The sequence below is a fragment of the Macrotis lagotis genome, chromosome 6, assembly GCF_037893015.1.
Source record: "Macrotis lagotis isolate mMagLag1 chromosome 6, bilby.v1.9.chrom.fasta, whole genome shotgun sequence".
Classification (NCBI taxonomy): Eukaryota; Metazoa; Chordata; class Mammalia; order Peramelemorphia; family Peramelidae; genus Macrotis; species Macrotis lagotis.
The window spans coordinates 19,692,697-19,707,363 of record NC_133663.1 but is presented as its reverse complement, the minus strand read 5'-3'; the positions used below and the strand labels follow the sequence as shown (position 1 = coordinate 19,707,363).

The 14,667-nt window shown below is 40.3% G+C and overlaps 1 protein-coding gene across 5 annotated transcripts in view; it reads right to left on the bottom strand.

Moving 5' to 3' along the window:
- The window catches only part of SCHIP1 (schwannomin interacting protein 1), a 220,975-nt gene that overhangs the window by 50,773 nt on the left and 155,535 nt on the right, over positions 1-14,667 (bottom strand). The window contains exon 1 of one of the 5 annotated variants that reach the window (XM_074190832.1): positions 6,499-7,517. The exons of 3 other annotated variants lie outside the window; for them this stretch is intronic. In XM_074190832.1, coding sequence (XP_074046933.1) covers positions 6,499-6,576 — 78 coding nt within the window. In that variant the 5' untranslated portion in view covers positions 6,577-7,517. Of the gene's footprint in view, positions 1-6,498; positions 7,518-14,667 lie in introns of those variants that run through there. One more of the 5 variants, XM_074190834.1, reaches the window with a different exon arrangement.

The following is a 14,667-nucleotide window of genomic DNA, read 5'->3' as shown; positions in this document are numbered from 1 at the left end:
GAAGACATAATTAGTGATTATAGCATAATGATGATCACGATAACAACTATAATCATAATAACTAGCATTTATATGGCATAATAAGGTTCCCAAAGAGTTTTTCATGTTATCCACAACAAGCTGCAGCTATTACTCCCATTTTAGATGAAACCGAACCTAATTGGTCCAGAATCACACATTTGTGTTATCCGAGTCTCGTCTGAGGCAGCATTGGAACTCACATCCTCCTGCTTTTGAGTGTATGCTGTCAGAAGGATTGAGGAAATCATGAAAAGGGAGAGGGAGGCAAATGGGGGAGAAATGTAAAATGGAAAGATGGGGCAAAAGAAAGAGAGGCACAGTATTAAAAAAAACTAGATAAGTCACTTAAAATGTAATAATTACCTAAAATGTACCTTAAAAAGACAATAAGAGATTGTCCTTCTAACTGAGCAGTCTGATGATCAATGATGATCATCAAAAGTTGCATGTTAACAGCAACAAAGAATATGCAAGGGCATTTCAAGAAGGGGAAGTGGGGGGTGGAAGTTTGGACGGCAAATCCAGTTAGAAAAGCAGGTGGAAGGGTCACTTTTTTTTTTTTTAGGCAGTGGAGTTAAGTGGCTTGCCCAAGGCCACACAGTTAGGTAATTATTAAGTGTCTGAGGTCGGATTTGAACTCAGGTCCTCCTGACTCCAGGGCCAGTGCTCTGTCCACTGCACTACCTAGCCGCCCCAGAAGGTTCACTTTTAAGGACTTCAGAATTTCACATTTTATCCTAGAGTAAGGAAGGAGTCCTTGAAGATTTTTGAGTAGGCAAGTGGCCAGATTAAGTCTGTGCTGTAGGAATATCCATTAGATACCCAGGTGGCAGATAAAGAATGGCATCAATATTACAAAAATGAACATGTGGACTTTTATAAGCTGATGAAGAGTGAAATGAGTAGAACCAGGACAACAATGTATACAAATGACAACAATACTGTATAAACAGACAACTCTGAAATGACCATCCATGTCTCCAGAGGACTGATGATGAAACACCACTCAGAGAAGTGATGGATGGATTTAGGGTACAGCATGAGACATAGAAGATGGATCACACACACACACACACACACACATCTATACACACACTCAGAAATACAAACACAAACATATTTATGCATACAGCCATTGAGATAATTTGTTTTATTTGATGATACATATTTGCTTTTTTTTCTCCAGTGGGTAGAATGTGGGGAAAGAGAAGACAGATACATGTTATTTTTTTAAAGAGGTGATGTGTATGCATGGTGGGGTGAAATGTATGCACTTTCAGATGAAGTCATCATGGTATTAATTTTTTGAACTTTCTTTGTTACAAGAGACCTCTCATAAAGTAGGAATAATCTATAAATGTTTGTAATGTAAAAGAACCACTCCCTTTAGCAAACGAAGTGGTGATGAAAATAGAGGGAGTGGGGAGAGCCTAAAATCAAGGAGACAAGTTCAGAAATAATATCCAAGTCTACATGAAAGATGATTGTGATGGAGATCATGATTATGATGATGAGGATAGCTCTCACTTCTATAACCTATAAAGTTTGCAAGGTGAGTTTCAATAATCCTATGAGGTAGGTGTTATTATCTCCATTGTACAGATAAGAAAATTGAGGTAGAGAGTAATGAAGTGATCCACCCATAGTCCCACAGTAAGTCTTTGAGGCAGGATTTGAACGCCAGTCTTTCTGACTCCTAAACAATCACTGGCTGCACCCAGGTGCCAGTGAGAGCTTGGACTAGAATAGAAGCTTTGTAAGTGAATGGAAGGAGGCAGGCATAAGAGACATTGTGGAGGCGAGACTGATATAACTTGGCAACTCTCTGGGTACAGGGGTTTTTGTATGGTGGAGACAAGTCAGCAATGACTCCAAGGTTGCAAACCCAGTTGATTGGAAGGACAGTGTTTGCTATCAAAAGAAATTCACAACTTTGGAGGACAGGTGGGTTTGGGGGGACATGAAAGTTCTGATTTAGAAATGATCAGTTTGAGATCAGAGGAGCATAAATCTGACCTTACAGGTCATGCAGTTTAATCTCCCCCCTCCCCTTCCTCCTTTTCTCCTTATTTTATAGATGAGGAAAGGGAACAGAGATGTTAATGGACTTTCCTGAAGTAGCCCAGTGGCAGGACTAGGGGTGAACACAGACCCTCTGATTCCACAGACAGTTGGCAATGTATGAATGGAGGGAAGGAGAAAGAATGAAGTTGGATACAGAACAGAGTGGGGATTTATCTTCATAGGAATGATAACTGAACTCCTGGGAGATGATGAAGTCACCAAGGGAGAGACTATGGGGAGAAAGAAGAGGGGCTGAGACAGAGCCTGGGGAAAGATGCCCACACTTAGGGGGCAGGAAGGATCCAATGATCCTCCAAGGAGTCTGAGAAGGCTCAGTCAGAGAGGAGCCCATTTAGAAAATTGGCAGAGGAAAGAGTTGCTAAGAGCTTAAGCATCCTAAGGACTGGGAAGAGCCCATTAGTTTGAGCAATTTTGAGATGATGATAATCTTGGAGGGTACAGTTTCTGCAGATCTCAAGGACCAGGAGAAGTGATGAGAAGGGGAGCAAATAGAAGCAAGGACAATCCTTTTTATGAATTTGGCCATAAAAGGAGAAATTCAATTCTGCAGGCAATTCTTAAATGTTTATTATTATTGCTGGAAGTCAGACCTAAAAAGAGATAGTCCCTGGAAAAGTATAGAATGGTAGCTAGAAGGGAATGACAAAATTAACCAGCAACCCCCATTCCCTTTAAATGAAAAAAAAATGAAGTGAAACCAACCAACATTAGACAGGCTAAATTGCTGAAATATGTAACTAGAAATCTTGATTATCTGGAATACTCCTGGGAGAGTACAATGGAAAGCATTCCAGATTTAGGGTCTAAAGACCTGAGTTCAACTCCTGATTCTGTTCCTTAACTTCTTGTTAAGCAAATCACTTCAATTTTTCAAGTGCTCATGTGCAAAACAAAGGGCAAAGGGAAAAGGTCTTTGTAGTTCTGAATCAGACTTACACAGCCCACCAAATCAAGTTCCATAATTCAATAATTATATAGTGTTTTGTGAAACACTATATAAAGGGGCATGGTCATTGCACTATTTAATCATTGTTTAACTCTGTAATATTTCAAATAATTCAAAGTCCCTTTGGCACTTAAGAGATCTGAACCTGGGAGGGCTAAGGGAGGACAGATTTTACTTCTCCCTTTTCATTACACAAATCCTTAGGTAGTTTGACTGCAATTTATTATGGCTTCTAACAAACACTCATTTCTATTCATCTTCAAAAAGACAAGCACAGCTGTGAGTATATTTTAAATATTGTCCTTTCCAGTTTTTTTAATTTTTCATATGGATTCCCCTAATCTTTTAACATAATGGGACCCAGATAGAAGTATCCAGACCAACTGTTATTTATATAATATATATATATATATATATTTTTTTTTGTACCCTCAATGCATGTTTTTAAAACAGTGTGACTAAATCTTTTTGTCTGGTCAATAAAGCTCCACAATATCCACTTAATGTTACACAGAATGACCTTTTTTGCTTCAGTTTTCTAACTTATACCTATTTTCTCTACTGAGAAAAATTAGAGGATGCATTATGTATAATTTCCATCATTCTCTTCCCTCTTCCTCAATCAGTATAATTTGATTTACTGCCAGCAATGGCTGCACATTCACCCTATTTTGCAAATCTATTGGGTATGTACAGTGATATTTGATTTGATGAGCCTGTGAGATTGGTTTTCTACTATCTGCTGGCTATGGCCTGAAACCCATCTATTTCTTGGGGAGTTGCTGAAAACAAATTAAGAGATGTTAAGCAGTAAAGAAAGGAGAAGGATGGCCTGGATATTGTAGATGGAGGATTCTGGAAAGCCAGCTGTCTCCTTCCATCCCATCTGGCTGGAAATGAGTTTTGAGAGGCTACATTTTTTTTATTACGATATCCCCATTATTGCCGGCCAACAGAGCTGCACCATCTTGTTGGTCATTAGGACCTTTCTTCAGGAAAGGGAGCAATTACATCACCTTTTCCTTCCTCTGCCACCAGAGAATATAATTTTAATTACAGGAAAGTGACCTTGAATAGAGGACTGTTTTGTTTGCTTTCCAAATGCTCTTGGTAAAATCAACTAAAGACATCCATCAATGCAACTGGTCTGTACGCCCAACAGATGTGCTCATTCACACATCTGAGGAGCACCCCCCTTTTGCTGTAGGCAATAAGATAGCAGGATGACAGAGGAGAAACTGTCAGAAGATCAGGAATGTCCTGGTGATGGTAAATCTTTGTATGTTGTGAGATTCTCTTTCTCATTTTATAAATTCTTGCTGGTTTTTTTTTATGTCTATTTCCCTGTCAACTCTTTAGGGACCCCTAACTTTGAGAAGAATGGAACCAGTGGGCAGGGTGTTATCAGGATAAAAGTCCCACCCATGAATCTGAACTGCCTTCCCTCGAAAAGGTGGGCACACACTCATAGTGAAGGGATACCACAAAGGATATTTTTCATTGTCAGTAACAGAGCAAGTCATACAAACGTATTCTAGAAATCTCTGGCCACAGACATATCCTGAGAGCCTAGTCTACCAGTCCTTTGTACTAAACCATCAGTCTCCATTTCCTTTGAAATCAGCCTTAACATTCCTTAGTTAGAATGAGATAATGGTTCAACAATGCAACTCTGTTTTGTTTGTTTTTTGTTAAGGCTATTTCAGACTGGGTTTCCTGCTTTTCTTTGTGATGTTTCAGATTACTGGCATACTGTTCACTTGTTCCAGAGACTTGGGGCTGACTTTTCTATGGCCCAGAAAGTCAACACAAATCAATACTTGATCTCCTCAGCATTGATAAGAAGGTCTTACATTTTCCCAAGCCCATCTCGATGTCTACTTTCTGTGTACGGAGTCAACTGAGGAATGAAGTTCAAGAACAAAAATATCACCTGTCAGCATTGTAAGGATCAAGGAAATTAATCCCAGGAGTTTTTTTTTGAGGGGTACACAGGATACAGATTCTACTAACTGTCTACTCTCCCAGACTTCTTCCACGTAGGAAGGCAGCAACCAAGTGGGGTTCAGGTTTTGTGACTTGAGAACTTGCTACCCTTTCTTGCCCTCACTTTTCGATGTAATTTATGTGATGCATGATTCTTGAAGGCTTCTTTCTGATTTTACAATCCATGTTTCTATGACACTCATTCCCTACTTGGACTCCAGGAAAGAAGTAACAATGAAGACTGCAATGTTTTCTTGTTGGACCTTATTCTGTCCCAAACATTTTTTTTATATTTTAAAATAAAGGTTACTTAAAATACACAAAATAGACCTAAAAAATGCCACTCACTAACAATTAGATTTGCATCCTATTAAAAAAATCACATTCTACAAACTCAGATTAAAGGACCATGAAGTGCAGACCGATAAAAAAACAGAAGACAAACTCTTTGCACCTTTCAGTACTCCAACCTTCAAAAGGAGCTCAACTCATAAAATAAGAACTTTTGGTCTCATTATCAATCTTTGCAATGTGTTAAATTGACACTGGGGGAGTGAATAGATTCAGACAGACTCAAGCCCTTTTTCTGACATGTATAAAACATGTGACCATAGTTAAATCACTTAATCTTTCAGTGGTAAAGGCAAATCTCTAAGATTTTAGGTAACAGTTTAGCATTTTATCAGCATTTGTGAAGGGAATTCCTATAAAATCAAATGGGGAATTTATTTCATGAAAAAACCATTTCTAGACCTACTGGGGCAGGACTCCAAACCAACCATATCACTCACCCCACCCAGTGAACTATACTTGACTTCTGAAAAATTAGAAGGGGGGGAAAAGGACGTGGCGAGTGTCTGCGGACAGACAAGCCTATACAAGCAGTTGAATGTCATGACCTCAGCCATATAACTAAAGCTATTTTTACTTGGGCCTGTTATTACCCGACAATTACCATATTTAAAGTTCCCAAAATATACTAGCTAACATTAGGAAGACTTAGCTTATCATTTATGCTCCCCCTTCCCCAACCCCCCCACCAGCAACCAGTTTTCTACAATAGTGACTGTCATTCTTCACAATAACTATCATGTATCTCAAATACAGAAAAGGAAATTAAACTTTACAGAATGAATTCACAGCAGGTGAAATTTGTCTTAAAATCTTATGAGAAAACGTTGCTGATAAGTGCTCAGGTAATATGGAGATGTCTACTTTTTTTTTCCTCTATAAAATATGAAAAAAGTTTAGCATCCAGAGACAAAAAGTAAGGTTTGTCCTCCTACTCCCAGACCCACCTGAGATCCAGGCACTTCATTTAACCTTTCTGGAAGTCACAGGTCAAGCTATTTACCAAACGAGTCCTTGGGTCACTTTAAATTTTAGCTCTCTCTCTCAGCTAGGAAAAAAAAAAATGTGCCACAGCAAAGAGTTCAAAAAACTCCTTTTCTGTCTCTTACCTTTTTATAATTCCCCTCTATGTCCATTGTGGACACTTTGCCAATGATGTCAGTCATTCCATCACTGTCCAAATTCATTCTTTAACTCTTAAGAACCTCCCAGGAGAGAGAAGATTCCCAGTATCCCAAGAGGCTTATTGTTGAGCCCAAAGTCCAAGCATCCTTACGACTTTTCATCCTTTAAACATGAAGAAGCAGGGGAAGGCTGAGTGGTGGCCGGTGTCCTTGGGGTTGGGTCTACCAGGGACGCCACCCCACACTGACTCCCCCGCCTGTGTCCCTCATGCTGGCAGGGGGACAGCTGTCGGTCACCCGACACACTTCCAAGCCGCCTCCTTCCTGACACCTGGGCCTGGTGAATGGCCACTCCTGCTACCATCGGCTCTCACCTCCCACTGAAGAAGCCAGCCTCTCCGAAGCACCTTCCTTGCCCCCGATAGAGGAAATGAGAGCTTCCAGGCTGGGGCCAGCTGACTCAACTCCTGAGTTCCACACTAACTGTGGGTTGGAGCAGCCGGGCTCTGAACTGATGGTAGAACAGGATAAAAATAGCTAGCAACTTGTGGGGCGAGCCGGCCGGGTATCTTAGGACAAAACCAGCCGGCATGGCCAAGGTCTGCGAGGCCCTGAGAAGGGGGCCACCACTTTTTCTACACTGAGCATCACCTTTCCCAATCAGACAGATGTCAACATCCCCTCTCCCTTTGGCAGCCAGAACACTGAATCACTGATTTCTATCGAGAAGTCCTTCTCTGCTACCAGGGAGAGCCTTGCTTCAGTCCTCCAGGCGGGGGCCGGGGCAGGAGGGCAGGAGCTTGGAGAGGAGAGGGAGAAGGGCTGTCAGCTTCTCTTTCCCATTCAGGCCAGCCTGGCCTGTTCACAATAGAGGTCTCATCCTGCCAGTGCTCCCTTGAACCTTTTCCCATGGCTTCCTCCTCTGTTTACTGACTAGATCCAGAGGGAAGAATCCACAGCTGGAGGATGTTTTGGTGTAAGAAGCAAACACACACACACATACATACACATACATGCATGCACATGCACACACACACATACACACACACCCCAAATAGCTACTAACATTCTTGAAGAATTCTTTCTTGTGTTTTAGGCTTGCCAGACTGGATAATACTGGGAGGGAGGAGAGGGGAGGGCTGACTGGGCTGGCCTCTGAGGTCTCTGCCAGCTCTGATCTCTGATCTGATTTCACTGGCTTGGCCTGTCACAAATACCAGCTGCCTGTAGGGATTTATGTCATCCAAATTACCTTGCATTTACTTTTCATATAGCATATATTTTCTTTGCATATAGATAATAAACTTTTTTGATTGATTAAATGATTAATATACTTTTAAGAGTCCATTTTTCCTCCATGAAAAAATGTCAACTCTTTGGAGACCAGGGATGGTTTACTGCCTAGCAAAGTGTGGGTGCTTAATAAATGTTTATTGCTTGAGTTAAACCAGAGGTGACCTGGATGGGAATTGGTGAAGGTACAGTCTTGGAGCTGGAGAGGGCATGGTGGCCATGGTGGTCTTTTTAGCCTTTCCATCCTTCTTTGTCAATTAGCATTAATAAGCTCTTTCCGCTTGCTAGGCACTGGGCTAAGTGCTGGGGGTGTGGGGAGGAGGATACAAAGAAAAGCAAAATCTCTGTGCATCTGCTTAAGGAGCTTACCTTCTGAGAGGGGAGCCGATCTGCAAATGTCTGTGCTCCAACAAGATATTTAAAGAATAAGTCGATCAATAGTCAGTAGAGGGAAAGCACTAACATTAAGGAAGCTTAAAAAGATGGCGGACCATTGACCTAGGCCCGGAGGAAGGCGGTGAAATTTTATTACTGTATCTTGTTAGGACTTTTTCTTTTTGATTTGGGTAACTGAGCATTAAACCTAAAACAGAGATCCCTCAACAAAAAAGAAAGTTAATAGAGACATCTGTGTTCAAATTCTTCACCCTGGCCACTCTATGTTCCAATCAACAAAGAATAAAAACTGGGAAAAAAACCATACTGCTCCATTCTGACTCCCCTTTCTTCACCTCCCCAAATATTAAGAAAACAACAGTTCTAAGCATCTCAAAGGATAAAGCCAGGGGACATCTGTAGGATTTTAAAGATTTGTAATGTACTTTGCTTAAATTATTTTACTTGATCAGAGATCTCAGTTCACCATGGAGGAAAACTCACTCTGAGTCCAAACCAGTTGAAAGCTTGTCCCAAGGGGAGCCTCAGTCAAACTCCAGGGGAAGAGGGAGCAGAGATGGGTCACCAATGTTGGCTAGTAGTGAGAAGGGACAATGTCCTCAGAGGACATACATTGGTCAGCTTCCCTGCCCCTTTGTATAGCTGAGGGAAATAAGGCCCCCAAGGTGAAGAGACACAAAGATAGTGGGTCACCTAGGTTACCTCCCTACCCCCACCCCCAGCTTAGTCCATTCTAAGTCAATGTATTTGGCGTCTTGGTGTCTTCTGTACCAATATGACAAAGACAAAACTCTTCCCTCTTTGCTCCTTTTCCCTTCACCTTCCCTCCCACACCCTCCCCTCCTCTCCTCTTTTCTCCTCTCCTCTCTTCTCTCCTTCTCTTTGGGACTGTATCTATTCTATATCCTTACTATTTTCCCCAAAGAAAGTAAGTTCCTTGAGGTCAGGTGCTCCTTTATTTTTCATCTTTCTATTTTCCTCATTGATAAAATGGGGATATTTATAACAGCTATCTCACAGAGCAGCTGTGAATATCAAATGTGATAATATTTGTAAAACCCACTGCAAACCTTAAGTGAATATTAATGGTGTTTTCAAACACATAGTTTCTTTAGCTAATGATTCTTTTCCAAGAGTTGATCCTAAGTAGGAAATCTAACTTGCTTGAATTAGATTTTCTTTCTATTTATCTAGTCCAGGTACTAGTGCTTATCCTCAGGATGTATTGTTGTTGGGTTTTTTAAATGAGGAATTCTATTTTTGTAGAGAGAGTAGCATCAAGTGGAGAAGCACGATGCTCTCTTTGTGACCTGCAGCTATGGGAAGTGGAGTTGTTCTGAGCATGCCCAAACAATGCAAAGAATAAGATCATATTTGATGATAAAAGGTGGCATCCTTCTTCTTACCTCAATGTGAAAGGGCTAAAAGAGGAGGACATCCTGTCTTGGTTTGAGTAAAGGATAGGAGGCAGTTTTTCTTAAATTCAATTAGAATTAAGCCCTAAAACATCATGCATTCTTGAATGAATGGTTCTCAAATGTGTTTAAACTTCAGAAGAGTCAAATAGCCTTGGCAGTTCTTAAACTTGCAGGCCCTAATCAGAACTAGGTGGTACAGAGGATAGAGAGCTGGGAGTCAGGAAGACCTGAGTTCAAAGCCAGTCTGAAATATAAATTAGCTATGTTACCCAGGGCAGGTCACTTTATCTTTGTTTGCCTCAGTTTTCTCATTTATAAAACAGGACTGTTTTTGGTTTTGTAAAAAAGTTTATTTATTTAAGTCAATGGGGTTAAGTACCTTGCCCAAGGTCACACAGGTAGTTAATTTTTAAATGTCTGAGGCTGGATTTGAATTCAGGTCTTCCTGACTCCAGGGCTGGTGTTTACTAACTGATTTCTTTGTGTGTGTATGTGTGAGATTTCTTTTTTTATTTAAATTTTTTCTATTTTATTTTTTGAGTTTTACAATTTTTCCCCTAATCTTCCTTCTCTCCCCCTCTCCACAAGAAGGCAGTCTGTTAGTCTTCACAATGTTTCTGTGGTCTACATTGATCTAAGTTGAATGTAATGAGAGAGAAATCATGTCCTTAAGGAAGAAAAATAAAGTCTAAGAGATGGCAGAATTACATAGTAAGATAGTAATTCCCCCCTCTAAATTAAAGGTAATAGTCCTTGGTCTTTTCTCAAACTCCACGATTCTTTCTCTTGATACAGATGGCATTCTCCATTGCAGATAGTCCAAAATTGTCCCTGATTGTTGCACTGAAGGGATGAGCAAGTCCATCAAGGCTGATCATCACCCCCACATTGCTGTTAGGGTGTACAGTGTTTTTCTGGTTCTGCTCATCTCACCCGGCATCAGTTCATGCAAATCCCTCCAGGCTTCCCTGAATTCCTGTCCCTTCTGGTTTCTAATAGAACCATAGTGTTCCATGACATACACAGACCACAGTTTGCTAAGCCATTCCCCAGTTGAAGGACATTCACTTAATTTCCAATTCTTTGCCACCACAAACAGGGCTGCTATGAATATTTTTGTACAAGTGATGTTTTTACCCTTTTTCATCATCCCTTCAGGGTATACACCCAGTAGTGGTATTGCTGGAGCAAAGGGTATGCACATAAAATGGGGATATTACTAACATCTATCTCACAGGGAAGCTTGTAAAGATCAAATAAGGTATTTGTAAAACCCATTGCGAACCTTAAAGAGAAAAATAAATAAATGGTAATCATTATCATAGGCAGCTGGATGAACCAATGGATAGGCTGTGGGACTTCCCGTTAGGAAGTCCTAATTTTGAAACCTGCTTCAGTTACTAGCTATGTGACTCTATCTGCCTCAATTTCCTGATGTGGAAAGAGGGATAATAGCATCTATCTCAACAGGGTTGCTGCAGGGATCAGATGAGTGGACATGTAAATCACTTTATAAATTTTAAAGTGCTGTATAAATGGTGGCTATAATAAACACTGGAGCTGCCATGTAGTGCAGCATATAGTGCTGGGTTTGAAGTCACGAAGATTTTTCCCTACGCCACCATCTGGCCTCCCTCGGAAGACTTCTAGAGTTAGAAATTCATAATTTCCCAAGGTATCAAGCCTTTGCTAGATGACCAGCTCCATGGAGCAATCAGGAGGGCCTGAATTCAAATTCAGTCTCAAATATTTTTTGGTTTGTTTGTTTTTTTGCAAAGCAATGGGGTTAAGTGACTTGCCCAAGGCCACATAGCTAGGTTATTATTAAGTATCTGAGGTTGGATTTGAACTCAGATCCTCCTGACTCCAGGGTCAGTGCTCTATCCACTGTGCCTAGCTGCCTCAGATATTTCTAATGTGTGACCTTGGGCAAATCACTTCACCCTGTTTGCCTCAGTTTCTTTTTCTAAGAAATGAGCTGGAGAGGAAATGGCATTTCTGCCAAGAAAGCCCAAGTAAGGTCACAGAGAGTTGAACATGACTGAACAACAACATAACATAAATTATTACCAACTCCGCCTATGCTTTTCCCATTACCCGTGAGTAGGGCTGTGGACTTAACAAACACCAAAGCTTCTCTTCTCTCAAGGAACTTGCCTTTCACTAAGAAGTTTTCCTGATTATTGCTTTCACCTCATCTATCTTTTCTGCACTTAAAAAAAAACAAACCCATACACAAAAACTCCTTCATTTTCTTCAAAGATGCTTACACTCATATTGGATGCTTTGTCAACCATCTCACCCCCAGGCACATTCCTTTGAACATGGGCCAATTCATAGGTGATGTTTGGAATCCAACCCAACTTTCCTGCACAATTTAACTCTGGGCATTGTTCTGGAGAATTGTCCCCTCCCTTGATCTGGACATTGCTTCTATAGATGGAGTTCACAATCATTTATTGGTCAAACTATTGACTCATACCAAGCTTGTAGTCTCCCCCAAAATAAAACTGAGGAAAATTTCCAGGTCACTAAGTGAACTTTAGATACAAAAGAAAAATATACTGCAAAGATAATTTTTAAAAAGTACACCTTTAACAGATAGTGACACACTATGTTTCATTCTTCTTTGGTTCCTTTCAAAGTTGCTGACAAATGATTATCCCCAGAGCCCCTAAAATTTACTTTCTTAATGTGGGGGCACCCTAAAATGCTTACTTGTCTAGATTTGGGGGGATCTCTTTTCACAAAGCACACACTCACTCATGAACTCAGCATTCATTTCCAAATGAATGATTATTCTCTGTGTACAGGCATTTTAGGGAACCTTCTAGTTTTCATGAGCAAAATTACAAAGCTATGGAGAACAATGAAGGAATACCCTTTCTTTTTCTTAGTGGGGAACTAGGGGGGCAGAATGCTACATACTTTGTAAGAAACAATACTGTATTGATTGTTTTTGCTTAGCAGTTTTTATTTTTCATTTTTAATAATTTATTTATTTTTCCAACTCCATGTAATGATAGCTATCAACAATCTTTTTCTCCCCCAGGTTTTGAATTGTGCATTTTTCTCCCTCCTCCATCCCCCTGACAGAAAGTAGTCTATGCTTGTATAGCCATTAGCAGTTTTGCTTTGCTAAAGTGATATGGTCACTTCTAGGGAGATTCTGGGGGTTCAGTTCTATGGAGAGAGAAAGTTTAAATGCAGAAATGACTGGTTTTCTCTCTACTTATGAACCTATCCATCCATCTAGCCATATGTATGCATTATTTTTGTACACACATGCACAAATATATATTGAAAACCTTAATGATATGCTTATATGTGTTTACACAAACAATACACACACACACACACACACACACACAGAAAACTTGAACTATCATAAATACCATTTAGAATTAGGAATGAAGAACCTGATTATATCATTTAATTCATTTATATATCCACAAAAGATTTTTATTAAGTATGGACAGTGGGGGGGCAGTTAGGTGGTACAGTGGAGTCAGGAGGTCATGAGTTCAAATCCAGCCTCAGACACTTAACAATTACCTAGCTGTGTGACCTTGGGCAAGTCACTTAAGTCCATTGCCTTAAATAAATAAAATTTAAAAAAAACTTTAAAAAAGCATGGATAGTGGGGGGAGACTGTAATGTAGTAAAAAGAGAATGCTCTGCCACCTATTTCCCTGTGTGCAATTCCCTCAAGCAAGTCACTTTATAGCTCTATATCTCATTTTCCCCATTTTAAATTGAGAACATTGGAATGGATGATCTCTAAGATCCCTTACAACTGTAATGCTATGATCCCAAATATCTCTGCCTTCCCATTCTGTTGACACCACCTTCTTCCTCCACTGCTAATACCCCAATTTATATGTTGTACAAACTGACATCAGATTTATTTTTCAGCAAACCACATTTTAAAAATATTCATTTTGGTCCTGCCATTGAAAAACAGATGCCACGTTAAATAGTTAAAACAGCACGTATCATCGACATAGAGGTCAATATGAATTGGAAACTTCCTCTTCTACTGCAAAGTTTCACTTAAGTAAAAATATGGAAGACCTTAATCTTGAGGGATGGCTCTGGTATGGAGAAACACCAGCTGTAGGGCCCTGAAAGCCAACACCACAAACACTTCTGTTAAGCCTGCTGAGCCTCAGCGCATGCAGCTTGCTCTCATTCCACTCACTTATTAATTCTCTACACTAGAATCTCCCCCCAAAAGAAGAGAAAAAGGAAATAGTACCTGCCCTCAAGGAGTTTGCACTCTAATGGGAGAGCCCTATACACTCACAGATAAATCAACAAGAACAAATAAACAAAATAATGTGAAGACATTGAGAGAGAGACAGAGACAGAGACAGAGAGAGAGACAGAGACAGAGACAGAGAGAGAGAGAGAGAGAGAGAGAGAGAGAGAGAGAGAGAGAGAGCTCATTAACCCAGAAGGATTCAAGAAAGGACTGAGGGAAGAAATGGTACATGGGCTCTACTTCTTTGCCCTATGGGACTACCTTTGAATGGCCAAGCATACAGTTGGTGCTTAATGGATGCTTATTGATGGACTGATTGATAAAAGAGAAGCTAGGGTCTCTGAGAGGCAGAGGGGACATGGAGGTCCATGTCTGCAAAGACACAAAGCTAGAGATGCCATGCTATATATGGAGAAGAGTTCAACGGACCAGAGAAACAGGGCTATAATATAAGTCATGGTGGGAAAGTGGTCCCCAAAGTAATCCCCTGGGAATGACCTACTCCAGGGTTGTCATTACACTTCCCACCTCAATGGGTGACTTCTGTTCTAAAACTGCCATTGATGTTCATCTGGAATTTCACATTTTGGTAAAAGTTGTCATCTTCTTTAGAAGATCTAGGTAGTAGCTGCCATTTCTTCCCTTCATGTATTTCCAAGTTTTTTCCTTGGACATAGAGGAGAACCATAAATAAACAATCAAATATGCAATTAAGTAGATGGATGATAAATGTGGTGACTTAGAATAGAAGTCAAAGACAGATAGATAATAGCTATGATGATA